The sequence below is a fragment of the Lissotriton helveticus genome, chromosome 3_1, assembly GCF_964261635.1.
Source record: "Lissotriton helveticus chromosome 3_1, aLisHel1.1, whole genome shotgun sequence".
Classification (NCBI taxonomy): Eukaryota; Metazoa; Chordata; class Amphibia; order Caudata; family Salamandridae; genus Lissotriton; species Lissotriton helveticus.
The window spans coordinates 1856874382-1856891329 of NC_136061.1; the positions used below are offsets into that span (position 1 = coordinate 1856874382).

Below are 16948 nucleotides of genomic sequence, written 5' to 3' on the forward strand. Positions count from 1 at the left end.
ACCAAACGTTGCATTTTCTTCTGCATGATGTTAGTCTTGCTGCCAACCAATCCGTAGGCAGCATTCAATAGGAAGAAGTGTCAGTCAGGAAAAGGAAAAATAACTGATCCGTCTAATCCAGGGGTCTTCAAACTGTGGGGCGCGACCCCCAGGGGGGCCGTGGAGCGATGCAAAGGGGGTCGCGCCTTCACAGTGTCACTTCTGCCCTGGCCTCCAGGGCTTCAGCCCCCTCCTCCCCCATCCTGTGTCTCAGCCCGGGCTGCAGCTCGCGCTCCTGGGGCCTCGGCTGGGCAGTGTCTGGAGTCTTATCTCTGGCCTGAGGTTTTCACAGGTCTTTAAAGACCATTAGCATATTTACATGCCTTTGTTAACTGATTACCAAAGCTTAGTTTTTTTATGGTTCCAGTACCCCCTGGGCCCCCACTCTGCCTATTCCTTACATTTGTCTTTTTCTACTTACTGCTGTAGTGTGAGAATGCATTTAATGAAAAGAAATATAAAGCTGGGTTGCCAAAAGAAACATGCCTGCTATGTGTTGTTTAAAGATCCTGATGAGACCTGCTCTTGACACTAAAGTGAGTTATAAATAAAAAAGTATGTATTAATTAGTTATGTGACTTTTCTGTCTTTATTCTCTTTAATTTTTAGTCATGGATCATTGAGGCATCCCTAGAACACAATTAAAAGTGCCTTCTATTTATATTTGCTGTTCTAAGTATTCACAGATAAGTGCAAAAAATACAGCTGTAGGTGACTGCTTATTTCTGGGCCATCAAAATAATGAGCTGGTAACCCTAATCATTAGACTGGAAGTTTGTTGCAGGATCAGCACATTATTTATTTCCTCCACCCTTGAACCCTGATTAATGCCATTATAGCAATAGTTTAACTTATATCTATCTGAAACCCTACGCTTCAAGTTTCTGGGAATGCACCCTGCTTTCAGACTACTCACTTCTCATTCTCGCCTTCACTTTCACGGTCACCCTGCACTCCCAGCGATCACAATGCACTCACACTGATCACCATGCACTCATAGCGATCACCATGCACTCATAGCGATCACAATGCACTCATAGCGATCACAATGCACTCATAGCGATCACAATGCACTCATAGTGATCACAATGCACTCATAGCGATCACAATGCACTCACACTGATCACAATGCACTCATAGCGATCACAATGCACTCACACTGATCACAATGCACTCACTCTGATCACAATGCACTCACACTGATCACAATGCACACCACACTGATCACTATGCACTCACAACATTCACCCACTCACCCTGCACCTACAGTGATCCCAATGCACTCACTCTGATCACAATGCACTCACATCACTCACCCGCTCACCCTGCACTCACACTGATCACCATGCACTCACACCATTCACCCGCTCATCCTACACTTACCGTAATCACAATTCACTCACACTGATCACCATGCACTCACAGTGATCATAATGCACTCACACTAATCACAATGCACTCACACTGATCACCATGCACTCACAACATTCACCCACTCACTCTGCAGTCACAGTGATCATAATGTACTCACAGTGATCACAATGCACTCACACTGATCACCATGCACTCACAACATTCACCAGCTCACCCTGCACTCACAGTGATCACAATCCACTCACAGTGATCACAATGCACTCACACTGATCACCATGCACTCACAACATTCACCAGCTCACCCTGCTCTCACAGTGATCACTCTGCACTAAAAATTCGCTTGCATTGTTTACTCTGTACCTCACCCTGCAGTCACACGAGCACACTTCTCACCCTGCACTCATGTGACACTCCACTCACCTGTCCCCCCCTTACTGCTCAATCTGTAGCTCACTCAAACAAGGCCATCACTAACCATGCACTAATGCGTCCCACTCTGCACTTACAGCCGAACCCAAATTCATATGGTCACCTCACTCACCCTGCAGTCACTCCTTTTACCCTACTCTCACACTATTGCATTGCTCACCGTGTAGTCACATGGGCACTCTTGTCACCCACACAGTGCAGAAGGTTAAAGTGCCTAGTACAAAGAAGATGTACCATGCACATCACAAAACTGAGTGTGAGTAAACTATGAGTAGCGCTATAAAAAAATGAAATGTTTGTCAGATAGGTGCTATAGAGAGATGAGGTGTATTGTTGGTGAGTGGTAGTGAGGGAATTCATGGAGAAGGTGGAAAGACTGTTGCACCGTGTGCGACCAGTGCTTGGACAAGCCCTGGCTGGGAGTGTTAACCCCCTCCACCTCCCCCCCCCTGAAGTTCGGGTCTAGTGGATCCCCTGCTTCTGCCTATTATTTACATTTGTAGTGCGCTACTGTTACCAAAAGGTGTCCTGGGGCTAATAACCATCTGCCTGCAATGTGAGAGAGGGATCCGGGGTTGGGAGAGGAGAGAAGAGAGGGATGGAAGGAAGGGGGTGAGAGGAAAGGGACATGGGTAAACTGCTTAACTCTGCACAAGACCGCCACGGTTTGAATGCACCCTTGCTGCTCCCGGCCATGGCCAGGTGAGCTTCTAATGTGGCAGCGCGTATTCCTGCGGATTGAGAGGCCCTTCACAGAGGTTGACTAGACATCTTTCTGATGGTAATTGCTGTATTTTGGTTATAAACTGGTACTGATGGGGTGAAATCTTTCCTCAGTATTATTATGTTTAAAAAAATTCTAAATAATAAAGCAATGCTACCCCAAAATATGTCGGTGTGTTCCTGAAACCATTCATGTGTGAAGTCAAGTCGTATATAAAAGATACGGCTGACTTCATCACCAAAATTGAAAGCTTACCCTTTGACGATCAAAAAGAGTTAATGGTGACATTTGATGTCAACTCTTAATACACACAAATTCCCCAAGAGGAGGGACTTGAAGCCATTGAATTTTTCTTAGACACAAGGCCTAGACCCCATAGAGTTCCAACAAAATTTATAATTGAACTGGGGAGCTTGGCACTAAAACGAAACTTTTTCAGATTCATGGACACCTTTTACATGCAGGTGAAGGGCACCGCCATGGGGTGTCCTTATGCCCCAGAGATGGCGGTGCTCTTCATGGCACTATATGAAGAACGATTCATTTTCCAGCACAATCCATATAGCATACACATCGTCAGATGGTATCGTTATATCGATGATGTCTGGTGTCAGTGGAGAGGAACTAAAGCACAATTGACTGAGTTTCATGAATGGCTGAACAACAGACACCCAAATATAAAATTCAGCATGGCTAGCAGTAACACACGCTTAACATTTCTAGATGTAGAAGTGTTCCACCAGAATAGTGAGTTGGCTACAACCTTATATCGCAAAAAAACAGACAAAAACACCATCCTCCACTACCGGAGCTTCCGCCCACAAAGTCTGAAAGAAAATCTACCATACAGCCAGCTGCTACGAATTAGGCGCAACTGTTCGAGAAAGGAGGATTACCTAATACACGCAGAATTGCTGTGTGACCAACTTTCCAAAAGAGGATACCCTAAAAAAATGTTAAAACACGCGACTAAACGCGCGTGGTTCACGCCCAGGGAAGCTCTATTAATCAAAAAAGACAAAAAGCCATTAGAACAACTGGTGTGTGTTACCACATATGGCCCACTCACCAACAAATTCAAATTAATAATCTTGAAAAACTGGCATTTATTGTCCAATTTGAACATTCCATTTCCTAAACCGATGTTTGCACTGAGAAAAAACAAAAACATATGACAGCAAACAATCAGGGCAGACTTGGGTATCTCCCAAACAAAGAGTGACTTACGCACACTATGGAAGTTAAACCCAGTGACGGGCCATCACAAGTGTGGAACCTGTATATCGTGCGCAAGCACCATTGAAGGCTCCATGTTTGAACACAATACCATTAGATGGACGCATACTGAGTTCACTAATTGCAAAAGCAAGAACATTGTCTATGTAATCATTTGTCCTTGTGACAAACTCTACATTGGCAAAACAACACAACAAATTGCACAAAGACTGGCCCAACATCGATCAAGGATCAAACAAAAGGTACTGAACGCACCAATGGTCCAACACTGCACAGACCAAGGTCACTCAGAAAGAGATTTAAAATGGTCAGTATTATCAAAGATAAAAGCTCCACCTCGAGGAGGAAATGTCGAAGCACTACTATTAAGGAGAGAAGCTTATCTGATTTTGAAATATGACTGCGTGAGTACAGGTCTGAATGAATATGGAGAATGCTATAATCAGTAAACAGGTCAAATGTAAAACTGATCACTGTTAAAAGACGAAAAATGCCCCACAGACCAACTCATGTTCTGGACTACATGTCCCAGAAGCGCCAGGTCACATGTCCAGTCTTTAAACAATCATGTGATCGCAACACTCACTTACACGAGTGAATCTGTGGCAGACGGAAGCACCAAAAATGAACACTGCAGGTAAATGCCGCACGCGCCCGCCAGGAACTAGCATCGATATGTGGGGTATAACCCCTTCAATGAGAGTTTCCTTTGCCTCTGTAGCACAAGCGGCACCTTTGGAATAGATTGAAAAAGGCGGCGCCCCACCCACCGAAAGCTCGGCGCTCGGTATGTTTGTGATCCAAATAAAGTAAGTGTATGACATTCAGGCAAACTGCTCATAAAGATGTAGTATTAATGTGGAAAACATGTCCCGTTAACTTAAAATCCCCCTTAACCCCACAGCACAAACGGCGATCTCCAAACAAAGTAAAAGAGGTGGCGCCCCAGTTTAGGAAAAGCACGGTGCTCCACGCCATTGTAACCAACATTAAGTAAGTGCACGTTATTCTGGCGGTTTACCGACGACGTTTGCCTGCAGATTCTATATAGTCCCCTTGAACAGTAAATAGAAACAATACCACTGTTTGTATTACAGAACACAGTGAAGTATTTCAGTCAAGATCTTTAAGAAACGGATTAAACCTGCATAAACCCCACAATAAGGTAATAACAAATTCTGATATCTACCAAACTAGTGACAATATACATGAAGGTCCCACACTAAAGTCCCTTCGCTTACATCCATACAGGTACCCAACCCAAAGCCCTGAAGAAGAGCCCGATAAGTAAAATACAGGCTCGGAAACGCGTCGGCTTCCCACACATTCGTCTTAATTCCGAATGGTTTCTTTCCCGCATAAGGCTCTTTAAACATCTCATATGGAATGAAGTGAACAAAAATGAATTGTATGCCTTTGCGTTACCAGATCGGACTTGTTGCAAAAATTGTATTATAGTGGCCTGGTTGAAGTAGTTAGTAGGGTACTATCATGAGAAGTGACAATCTTGATTCTTTGATAAATGTTTGTAAAAACTGTTAAAAGTATTTAATGTTTGTTTTGTATTGCAATAATTGTTTTCAGCACTTGTAAATATATGCCACTGTGCAGGACAATGAGTAAACCTCGGACTTTTTTCTAAAGATTGTAAAGAATTTTTCAAATATTTCATAAAGAACATGCAAAGCGCCCAAGGATTAAATACCTTAGGGTGAGATTCTGCCCTAAAAAATAAAGTTGCAGAATAAAAACAGTGACCGGGTCTTCCTTTTGAAAAATACCCCAAAATATGCAGCATCACAGAACATTATTTACATTTTCTACTCACACAATTTAGTCAAGCCTGTCGCATAATTTGGTCCTCACCTTCCTCATAACATAGAGGATTAGAAATTTCTGTCAGGAGGGGGTCCTTACGTTTGAAAATGTTGACAGGGGGGTCTCAGCATCCAAAAGTTTGAAGACCTCTGGTCTAATCCAATGGAAAAACCAAACTAAACCCTTTAGAAATTGTGATTGTGCAGAACCATTTCTCTTTTGCTCTTATTTAAAATGTGCCATTGCTAAAAGAAAATAGATCGTATTTTAATTATTTGCACCGTAGCCCCATAGGGCTATCTTGCCGGATAGTCACCCTAAGCTAGATCTTTTGGTGGGCTTATTGAATTCTTAACATTTTATTCATATGAGGTCTTAACCTCGTTCATTTCTAAATAGTTGGGCCAGGGTTGCAGGACCTATGAGTCTTTTTTATCAGTTTCTCATTTATTGTGCTCATGTTACTTTTATGATAAATATATACTTACCTACTTTTGTGTTAGGATGCAATAAGTATGCAATGATTTGATAATTTCTATGATATTTTTGTGCTGTACTTTTGTGTTTGCTTTTGTAGCCGAAATAAAGTTTTTGATACAATTGTGAAGACCCGTATTTTTTAACCGGTTCACACTGCATAACTGCTTTCCCTATCTTATGTTGCTTAATATGACCATTCCGTTCATTGGCAGACTTCTTTTCTTCTCTTTAAACCACTCCTCTACTGCTTTTCTTTCTCTGTTTGGCGATTTCTATATCAGATTTTATCTTATTTCATAGTTGATTATGGTCTCTGACTGCTCTCTCTTTTTAGGATGAGCATTCAAGACCTCTTGTATATACTTTACTATATACTTTAATATATACTTATATGTTCGTGTACTTTGTGGGCGCTGGAGATCAGCCCTAGGACTTGTCTGCTTCCGCTTAGGGACTTTTTTTCTATTCAACTGCCTCTATTTCACTGTCTGGATAGAAAATGACCAGCAGGGGTCAGTAAAATACCAGAATTGCTTTCTGCTGAGGGGCTTTCTTTTTTTTATTTTTCTGGCAACTGCCTCTATTTAAATTTCTTGACAGAATACGACCAGCAGAGTTCAGTAAAATACCAGAATCACTTTAGCATTCTCTAGATTCCAGTCTAAAGAAATTGTCTTGCACTAGCACCCGTAGACAATATTTTTTTCAAATCATGTATTTTCAGTGATATGACCACCAAAGGCCCTGGTTTTATATTAAAAACAGAGCTTTGAACTATACCATTTCCCGCTAAAAGGCAATATTTTTCTCCATGTGTTCCCATACTTAGCGTGTCACGCAGTTTGGTGATTACTTTCCCTCCATGTTAAAGAACAGTAGATGTTTCAGCACCCAGGCTAATGTGCTGCATAGCTAAATATATATGAGGTCCCAAAGGCGAGACCGATTGGATTGTAAATGCTTATTTCTAGGTGGCTTCTTGTGGTGTGCTAACATTTTATCCTTTTTGCTGGCTTGTGTGCCTGCTTGGCATTAGTGTAGAAATAGTCTTTCCCATGTTGACATTCTTAACACATTTAAGTTCTTTAACAATTCATTTGAGCTCTTAGCCTAAGAGCCCATGAGTGGCAGCATAAGGAATCTGATACTTGAGGCACTTTATCATTGCTGTCTTTATGAGCTATCACTGTATAATTGCAATGGGAGATTTCTTCAGCTGACCAGTCCACGTATTTGATGAAGATATTAGCTTTAACTTAAAGGTTGTGAACCTTAAAGAAAAGATATATATGTATATGTATATATATGTGTGTCAATGCAGCTTTATTCAGATTTCACAGTGACTTCAGTTTACGCATCTTCATTCCTACAGATTAATCACATCAATATAAGGTATGCATGTTTGGCATTACTGTTTGACAGTTGAACTTTTCAGGGAATGTTTTGGAATGAAGGGATATGACGGCAACTTCTTGAGGTCATAAATCTAGGGTATTTCTTTATAACCGTGGTTCTCAAACAGTCTAAGAGTGTGGTGTTTCTGTGCTGACCAAATCTTGCATACAAGTAGTGAAACAAAAGCATCAATAACAGATTAAATGATCATATAAATATAAAGGAAACAGCTAGAAAATACAAGCAAACAACTTCCATGACAAAAACATCAAGCAATAAGACCAAAACATCTATGACAATTAATGTAAAAATAAATGTAAGAAATAAAGTCAAACTTTACTATTGGCTTTTGCATTTTGTGCCTCCCAGACAAAACATTGTTATTCATATTTTTGGATCATGTGGCGAAAAGTGCAGAAATGTCTCAAAATGAAAAGTGTAATTTTAGAGTCTGCAGGACAAAACAAACAAACACTAGGAACTAGTATAATATTTTGTAACTGAATTTTCTTGCTCCTTTGTTCAGCAAGTGAACCAGACGCTATGCATGTCGTATTGGACAGGCACCTTGTGACCGGGCAGAACGATAACTCCACTCTCCCAGCCATCCACAACCTGATCCTACTCTGCAACAGCAGGTGAGAAGTTTAGTTATGCTAGAAAGACTGCGGTTGGTTGCACAGAAACAGATAAAATGCAGAGCTCTCAGGAATGTGCCTCAAGTTTTTGAAGGGCCTATACATATTCAGATTATCAGATTTTTTTTTTGTTGCTTCTGTTAATGTGGGTGTCCATTGAAAATACTCTCTTTGGTGCTTGATCATGTTAATAGTGATGAGCATCATGCTAGGGATTTTTAAGATATCAAAAACTCTACAGCTTTGCTGAACTCAAAAATGTATGTATTGAAATTTAGGTTCACTTATTTATTTTTAGAGAGGAGTTTCATTTTTGAAAACAGGGAAATTACGTTTTTGGCCAGCATTATAGGTGTTGGTGTTTATTCCAACTGAAGCAGTAATTTCAGGAAGCAAAATGACCTGGGAATCAAAAGCTTCACTCTGTGGAATGGGGAATTATTGTTAAGGAATCGTTCTTAACGTACGAATTTCCACAAGTAATATCCATTCTAGTCCTTTTTCCGAGGGCATGTTCCAACAAATTTGACCTGGTGACTGTGCCCCCAGAAACCCCCAAATGAATTTGCACTTAGTTATACTGTATGCAGAACTTTCCCATTCCCAAGAATTCTCCTTTCCCTTCCTAAATCAGGCCTTACCATTTATGCCCGAGTACTGAGCTAAGTGCATTGGCAGTTCGAGGCATGTGGGCTGCTAAATTCATATCTTAGCATTAGATCGCCGCCTAGTGTTGGGCTCGGATGATCGCACATTGTTGTCCTGGAAGAGTCTTCGAAGTATCCTGAGATAGGTGGCTCCTCCCCTGGACTACAGTGCGCATGGGCATCGGCTCCATCCCCAGATTGTTTTTTTCCGCCATTGGGTTCGGATGTGGTCTCGACGTCTTACTGTCGGAACCAAGTAAAACTAACTTTTAGCGGCCAAAAGGCCTCGATTTTCTTGCGTCGGTATTGTCTGCGCACGGTCTCGAGTCTTCCGTCTCTTGGAGCCGGAGTAAGCGGAGTTTTCTTCGCTCTCAGAACTTTGAGGCCTTCTCATCGCGACACGACTGCAAAACTTTTCGAACATGGAGCGGAGCCCGTTCAAGTACTGCCCGCTCTGTGGGTCCAAGTACCCACACATCGATCTACACCCCGTGTGTAACAAATGCCTTTCGCCTGACCACGACGACGGAAAGTGCAAGTTGTGTGCACAGTTCCGCTCAAAGAAGACTCTCAAGCTTCGGCGCGCGGTGCGCATGGAAGCTAAACAAGCGGCCCCGGATCCGGAGAACATCTTCGGCGACCAGGACGAAGAGGACCAGGGTCATCATCTCCAAATCTCCCCACCCGAGACGGAGGTCGAGGCGGATCCGGGAGACGACGACGGAGTCGCGGGTCAAGGCCTTGAATACGTCGACGAGGTAGGAGACGACGATGAGATTTATGGGGCCGCGGCAGACAGCTCGGGGGACGAGCTCTGCCCCGAAGGTTACGAGGATACCGACCGGGACACGGGATCGCCTGTCGGCCTTACCCAAGACCCGTTGCCGCAAGCCACAGCCCCGCCTTCGGGCCCGGCCACGGACTTACTTGCTGGGCAGACTGTTCCGAAACCGAAACCATCGGGATCGACAACACCTAAAATGGCCGACCCGAAAACGAAACCGAAACTTAAGGACTCGAGTGTCCCTAAGATGGCTGCCGTGCCGGTGAAAACGACGGTGCCCGCTACCCCATCGACTCCGTCGACCTCCGGTCCGCAAAAGTCGAAGAAGTCCGTCGATTCCGATACTGCAAAATCGAAACCGACGCCAGAGGAGGGGTCCTCCAAAAAAGATGGTCGGCCCGGGTCAGCGGCTACGACGCCGTCCAAGCCCGCAAAAGTCGGCTCCAAGGAGGCTACGCAGGCACACGGAAAGAAGTCTGCGCCCCGAACACAGGAAACGGAGGCGGTAAAGACAGGATCCGCGCCCAAAGCGCACAAGGCCCACAAGGACGTCGGATCCGAGGGAAAGATCAGACCATCCTCGTCAGCGCCGAAACAAACTGTGAGTGAGGCGTCCCCCATAGCCGAATCACTGCAAAGAATCAGGGAGAAGGCCTTTGCCCCGTCGGCTCCGATACCATCGCCGCAGCCGCAAAAGGACACTCCAGCGAAGCCTTCTGGGAAACTTCTCTTTATTTTGCCGCCGAAGGAGGCGCCAAAAGCATTTTCAACCAAATCGGCACCGAAACAGGTGATTTCTTCACCGACTGGCCCGCTTCCACGTCGAATACTCGAATCAGAGGACGATTCAGAGCATTTCATCGACGCTGACACAGGCAAACTGACCCTCTATAAGAGGAAAATCACTTCGGAGCCAGTGGACTCCTATGTCATTCCACTAAAGAAGAAGAGGGTGCCCCTTGACGCCTCAGGCCTCACGGAACCAATCCAGCCTCCTCCGAGACGGAGCCCTACTCCCTCCCCAGAACACTCTGCGGGTGAGGGGTATGATGAAGACGAGCAGTACAATTTCCCTATCAATGAACCTGATGCACAACCGGATTCATATGATGACACTGGTGACCAGAACACCCAGGGTGTGGGGCAGGACCCGCAGCTTTTTAATGCACGTGCATCCCCGACTGAGGATTCAGCAGGTTTTCATGCACTACTCGAAAGGGCGGCAGCCAATCATGATGTGGACATGCATGCCGACCCGGTTGAGGAAGACTTCCTTTTCGACACTTTTTCAGTCTCTGAAAGGACAGTAAAGACACTGCCTATGCTTAAAGGAGTCCTCAAGCATGCTGGGGACATATTTAAGGAGCCTACAAGAGCGAGAGTGGTCAACCCTCGCATTGAAAAAAAGTACAGACCTGCACCTGCGGACCCCGCATACATCCGGGGACAATTGCCACTGGACTCTCTTGTGGTCGCCAATGCCAGGAAACGTGCCAACTCCCAGACAACGGGTGAAGCTCCTCCCCCGGATAAGGAGTCCAAAGTGCTAGAGGCAGGGGGCAAAAAGTAGCTGCACAGGCATCAAACTTTTGGCGCATCGCCAATACACAGGCACTCTTGGCGCGTTACGATAGGGCGCACTACGACACCCTAGAACAGATTGTACAACACCTGCCTCCACAGTTCCAAGAAGCCACACAACTGCTCATTGAGGAAGGAAAGCTAATCTCAAACGCAGCCATCAAGTGCGCACTTGACGCTGCGGACACAGCTGCTAGAGCTATCAACACTAGCGTTATGCTGAGACGACAAGCGTGGCTCCGCATCTCAGGGTTTAAACCGGATATTCAGACAACAGTCCTTAATCAGCCAGTCAATCCTGATAGTCTGTTTGGTCCAGATGTTGACACCACCCTAGAGAAAATAAAGAAGGACACAGAAACTGCTAAGTCCATGGGGGCCCTGCAGTCACAACAGTTTCGTGGCAGCAATTTTCGTCGCTCAGGTGCACGTGGAGTCACCAGAGGACAGATGGGTCAGCAATCCCAGTTCTCTAAAGGTGGGGCGCAATCCTCGTTCACAAAACAGAACAAGGGAGGTTACAGAAATAACAGCAACAGAGGTCGAGGCAGAGGAAACAACAGCTCCCGCTCCTCTACCCCAAGCAAACAGTGACTCTCTGTCACTGCCCCCCGACCACTTAACACCTGTCGGGGGGAGACTGCAGCAGTTCCTGCCCGTCTGGAGAAACATCACCACAGACAGGTGGGTGCGACAACTAGTCCAGTATGGTTATTGCCTAGAGTTGAAATCCACTCCACCCAACATCCCGCCAAGGCAAAGGCCTATGTCCGCAGAGCACTTGCACTTATTGCAGCAGGAAGTAGTGGTAATGCTGCAAAAAGGCGCAATCGAGCTCGTGCCGGTGGGAGAGGAAGGCACAGGGGTATATTCCCTGTACTTCCTTATTCCGAAGAAGGACGGATCTCTCAGACCCATTCTAGATCTACGTCCCCTCAACCTGTACATACTATCAGAACACTTCCATATGCTTACACTGCAACAGATTCTTCCCTTGCTAAACCAAGGAGACTTCTTAGCAACCTTAGATCTCAAGGATGCTTATTTCCACATTCCACTACACCCGTCCCACAGGAAATACCTCAGATTCACTATCCAAGGCAGGCATTATCAGTTCAAGGTCCTACCCTTCGGAGTCACCACAGCCCCGAGGGTGTTCACCAAGTGTCTGGCGACAGTAGCGGCGCACCTCAGGAGGCAGAACATCCATGTCTACCCCTACCTAGACGACTGGCTCGTGCAAGCCAAGTCAGAGCAACAGTGCGCCGCAGACATGTCGACTACAATTCACCTTCTTCACGATCTGGGTTTCTCCCTGAACTACCCAAAATCGCATCTTCAGCCGGCACATGTCCGGCAGTTCCTAGGTGCGACGATCAACACCCTGACGGCCATGGCTCAGCCAAACCAAGTCAGGATAGACAGCATGCAGGCTCTGATCCAAAAGTTCAGGCCACAACACTCGCTTCCAGCGAGAGTGTTCATGCAGTTGATAGGCATGATGGCCTCCTGCATCTTCATAGTCCCTCACGCACGGCTACACATGCGCCCGCTCCAGGAGTGCTTAGCGAATCAGTGGACACAGGCTCGTGGGCAATTGACAGACCTAGTGTTGGTTACCAGTCGGGCATACGGCTCTCTGCATTGGTGGACTCCACACAACCTTTGCAAGGGCCGACTGTTCCAAGAGCCTGTGCCGCAGATTGTCCTGACAACGGACGCATCTCTCCAGGGATGGGGAGCTCATGTGCTCACTTACACAGTGCAGGGACTATGGACGACGCAGCAACAGAAGATGCACATCAACTATCTGGAACTGATGGCAATCTTCATGGCGCTCAAGTCCTTCATTGTACATCTGTGCAACAAAGTCGTGCTAGTCCGGACGGACAACATGACCGCGATGTACTACATTCAAAAGCAGGGAGGCACCCACTCGCCACAGCTGTCTCATCTGGCTCAGAGCATGTGGAAGTGGGCCATTCAGAGGAACATTTTCCTCATGGCAGAACACCTCCCAGGAAAGGACAATCAGATGGCGGATCTGCTCAGCAGGTACAGCCATCAAATGCACGAGTGGGAGTTACACCCATCTGTCCTCCACCCGTACTTCCGGCAGTGGGGTCATCCGGAGATAGACCTGTTTGCCACAAAAGAGAACGCAAAATGCCAACACTTTGCCGCCAGGTTCCCTCACCCACAGTCGCAGGGGAATGCGATATGGATGAACTGGTCAGGCAAATTTGCGTACGCTTTTCCGCCAGCCCCTCTAATACCGCTGGTCGCAAGAAAGCTAAGGCAGCACGAGATGACTCTCATCCTAGTTGCTCCAACGTGGGCGCGCCAGGCTTGGTACACCACGTTCCTCGAACTCTCAGTGGTGCCGCATCAAAGGCTGCGCCTCACGCCCAGTCTTTTGACGCAGAACCATGGAGAAATTCAGCATCCAGATCCGCAACAGCTCAACCTGGCGATCTGGCTCCTGAAGTCCTAGAGTTTGGATACCTTAACCTACCTCCGGAATGCATGAACATCATCAAGGAGGCGAGGAAACCAACTACTAGAGCATGCTATGCTGCAAAGTGGAAGCGTTTTGTCATTTACTGTACAGCCAATGACATCAACCCGCTAGATGCATCTATCCCCAACATCATCTGCTATCTGTTGCATCTTTACAAGTGCAATCTAGCGTACACTTCCATTCGGATACATCTATCCGCCATAGCAGCTTATCTCCAGAACAGGCAGCACCTCTCTGTCTTCAGAGTGCCCGCCATTAAAGCCTTCCTTGAAGGTCTGAAACGAGTCATTCCCCCAAGAACACCGCCATCTCCGGTGTGGAACCTCAATGTCGTTCTCACCAGACTGATGGGACCACCATTTGAGCCACTGCACTCGTGTGAACTCCAGTTCCTTACGTGGAAAGTAGCTTTCCTTGTAGCTATTACGTCTCTGAGGCGTGTCAGTGAGCTGCAGGCGCTCACAATCCAAGAGCCATTCATTCAAATTCATCCAAATAGGGTAGTGCTACGCACTAACCCCAAATTCCTTCCGAAGGTGGTGTCACAGTTTCATCTAAACCAAACTATTGACTTACCAGCATTCTTTCAAAACCCGCAAACGGTGGCGGAAAGAATGCTCCATACCTTAGATGTACGGAGGGCGTTGATGTACTACATAGACAGAACACAACCCTTTAGAAAAACAAAACAACTCTTTGTTGCCTTCGCACCACAACACAAAGGCAACCCGATTTCCAAAGCAGGGATAGCCAGATGGATTGTTAAGTGCATCCAGATATGTTATCAAAAAGCCAAGCGCACTTTAACAATACCCCCCAGAGCGCACTCCACACGCAAACTGGGGGCATCCATGGCTTTCCTAGGGAACATTCCTTCAGAGGATATTTGCAGAGCAGCCACGTGGGTTACACCACATACCTTTACAAAACACTACTGTGTTGATGTGCATTCCAAGCAGCAAGCTGCTGTAGGACAGGCTGTTCTGAAAACACTTTTTCAGGTTTCTGCAGCTGGCACGGGCAACCGCCACTGATGGAGGGACTGCTATGTATTCTATGCTAAGATATGAATTTAGCAGCCCACATGCCTCGAACTGAATATGCTACTTACCAGTATGCATCTGTTCTTGGCATGTAGGGCTGCTAACATTCATTTACCCTCTAATTGGACTGACTAATTTGATAAGCATTTAGATATATTTATTGGGCTTCCTTTGCATTAATATTAGTCTAGTTATGGCCGATTACCTGGCCATGGTAAAGTAGAAATGCAGTAATTCTCTGACTGCAAAATACTTCATTTTGAAGATTACCTCAATCCTAAATAAACCTGTTTGAAATTTCAATCAGTGAGAAATGAGAGATGGGAAAAAATGCCTGGTATTGTGGGCAGGGTCTTGCTTGAGACTGGGCAGTCAGTTTATAAAAGAAGCCAAAAGATAGAACAGCAATCTGCTTAGTCTTGAGGGATGGTAAGCAGGCTCTTTCTCTAGCATTAGCTTCACTAAATTAGGAGATGTAAACTAGAGCAGCACATAGTCACCCTCCAGGGTTTTACTTCCTGGCCCTACCCATTTAACTTTCCTAATCATTTTTAGATATGCAAAAAGTACCCTGCCAAGGCCTACCCAATTTAAGCTTTTATTCTGGAGGGACTCCAATGATTCAGATATTGAGCTAGAAACTTTGGGGACGTTGGCTAAGATTACCACATATGGTGTGGCTGCGGTTGGTAGCTCCAGATGGTCCTTTTTGGATGTAGGGAAAAGGTGTTGCGATTCTAAAGTGGCATGAGTAAAGAAGGTGGAAGGAAAAATACTAGGATCCGGTTGGAATGACAAGGGCAATGAGACAGGATTACGTCTACTTCCCGGGAAGTTGTTTACAGCTCCTACCCTCTCTGAAGGAATAGACAAGAGGTGCTGATTGCTTTGTAAGGTAGGCAGGGAGGAGTTGTTAGTTTCACCGACCCTTGCTAAAGCTGTGAGAAGAGGGAAGTAAGTACTGTGTTTTTTTTTCAGATACCACAGCAGGGGGATGAGGTATTGGGGCTGAGGGGTCCCTGGGGTGCTGAGGGTTGGCTGATATTGTCTGAGTCAACCCCAACTTATCTAGTCGAGATATCATATTCCTCTCAAACCCCTTTAATTGCTGAGTGCGGTCGTGAGTGTATCTGTAAGGGTCTGCACGAGAACAGTCAAGGCAATGTGTTCAGGGCATTGATGGTTAGCTAGGTTTTTAGTGGCATTAGTAACCAAAGTTTCCATGATAGACAGTGTTTTTTTGGTACATTTGCCTTCCTCTCCCTCACCCCCAGGTAACGATGGAAAGGTCTGAGGGTTAATATTTGTAGGAATTTTAAAGCGCTTTCTGACAAGCGCTTTGGTTTGCGTTTGTCAGATCAACTGTCCATTAGCAGGTGGACTGCTAGGGCTGTCAACAGGAGTTACAACTGGAGCAGATGGTATCCGGGCAGAGTTACCAATACTACCAGTAGTGCCAGAGATATTATTTGCGCAATTAGTTAAAGATTCTTCAACACATGTAATCTGCTTTTCCAATGCCCCCATGGCAACCGTAATATAGTTCAAAATGGAAGAGGATGGCAGAGTATCCCAAGGTGATTTTACGCGCCCCCCTGGACTCTTCCTTTTTACCATGTCCAATATAGTCGAAAGGACCCTGGCAGGTGACTTTAATGAGAATATTTATTATTTCATTAAAAACGAAACGCGGATAGCAGCCAAATGACGGTTGTTGAAAGTTAAAGTTAAAACAATGGGCACTAGGAAATTATTGCGCTATCAATCCTCAGGTCTCCTAGATTTCAAGACCAGATGTCAACTTCCACTGCGATCGTGGGGCACGGGTCAATGTCAGCAGTAGACCAAAAAAGACAGACCTTGGCTGGAGGGTCAGTATGCACCAGATGCTTCAGGTCCTCAGGTCACATGTTCCCGCCTGAAAAGCCAAGAGGAGGGGCCCTGCCCTGCCTCTTCCTGATGCGCTGCGGGAGCCTTGCCGATGTTTTAAGCGCCTCCTGCACTCTCTGGTGGCCTGATTGGCCCCGAAGGATCCTGGGCGATGTGGTCCTGGCAGTGACAGCAGTAGCAGTAAAAACTCCAAAACCGGGCGTCCCCAGGCACATCACCTTTGTTATCCTCTTTGCATTCAATCTTTGTTAGCTCACAATTCATTTACGCCTTTATTTGACATCATACACCTTATTCAACTTTGCGTAACCCAAACAGATAGCCTGCATTAATGCGGTATGCAAAATGC

The 16948-nt window shown here is 45.7% G+C and overlaps 1 protein-coding gene across 2 annotated transcripts in view; it reads left to right on the forward strand.

The window, feature by feature from the left end:
- Positions 1-16948, forward strand: part of GATD1 (glutamine amidotransferase class 1 domain containing 1) — a 108697-nt gene that overhangs the window by 87588 nt on the left and 4161 nt on the right. The window contains exon 7 of one of the 2 annotated variants that reach the window (XM_078682809.1): positions 8022-8133. In XM_078682809.1, coding sequence (XP_078538935.1) covers positions 8022-8133 — 112 coding nt within the window. Of the gene's footprint in view, positions 1-8021; positions 8138-16948 lie in introns of those variants that run through there. The other variant, XM_078682810.1, reaches the window with a different exon arrangement.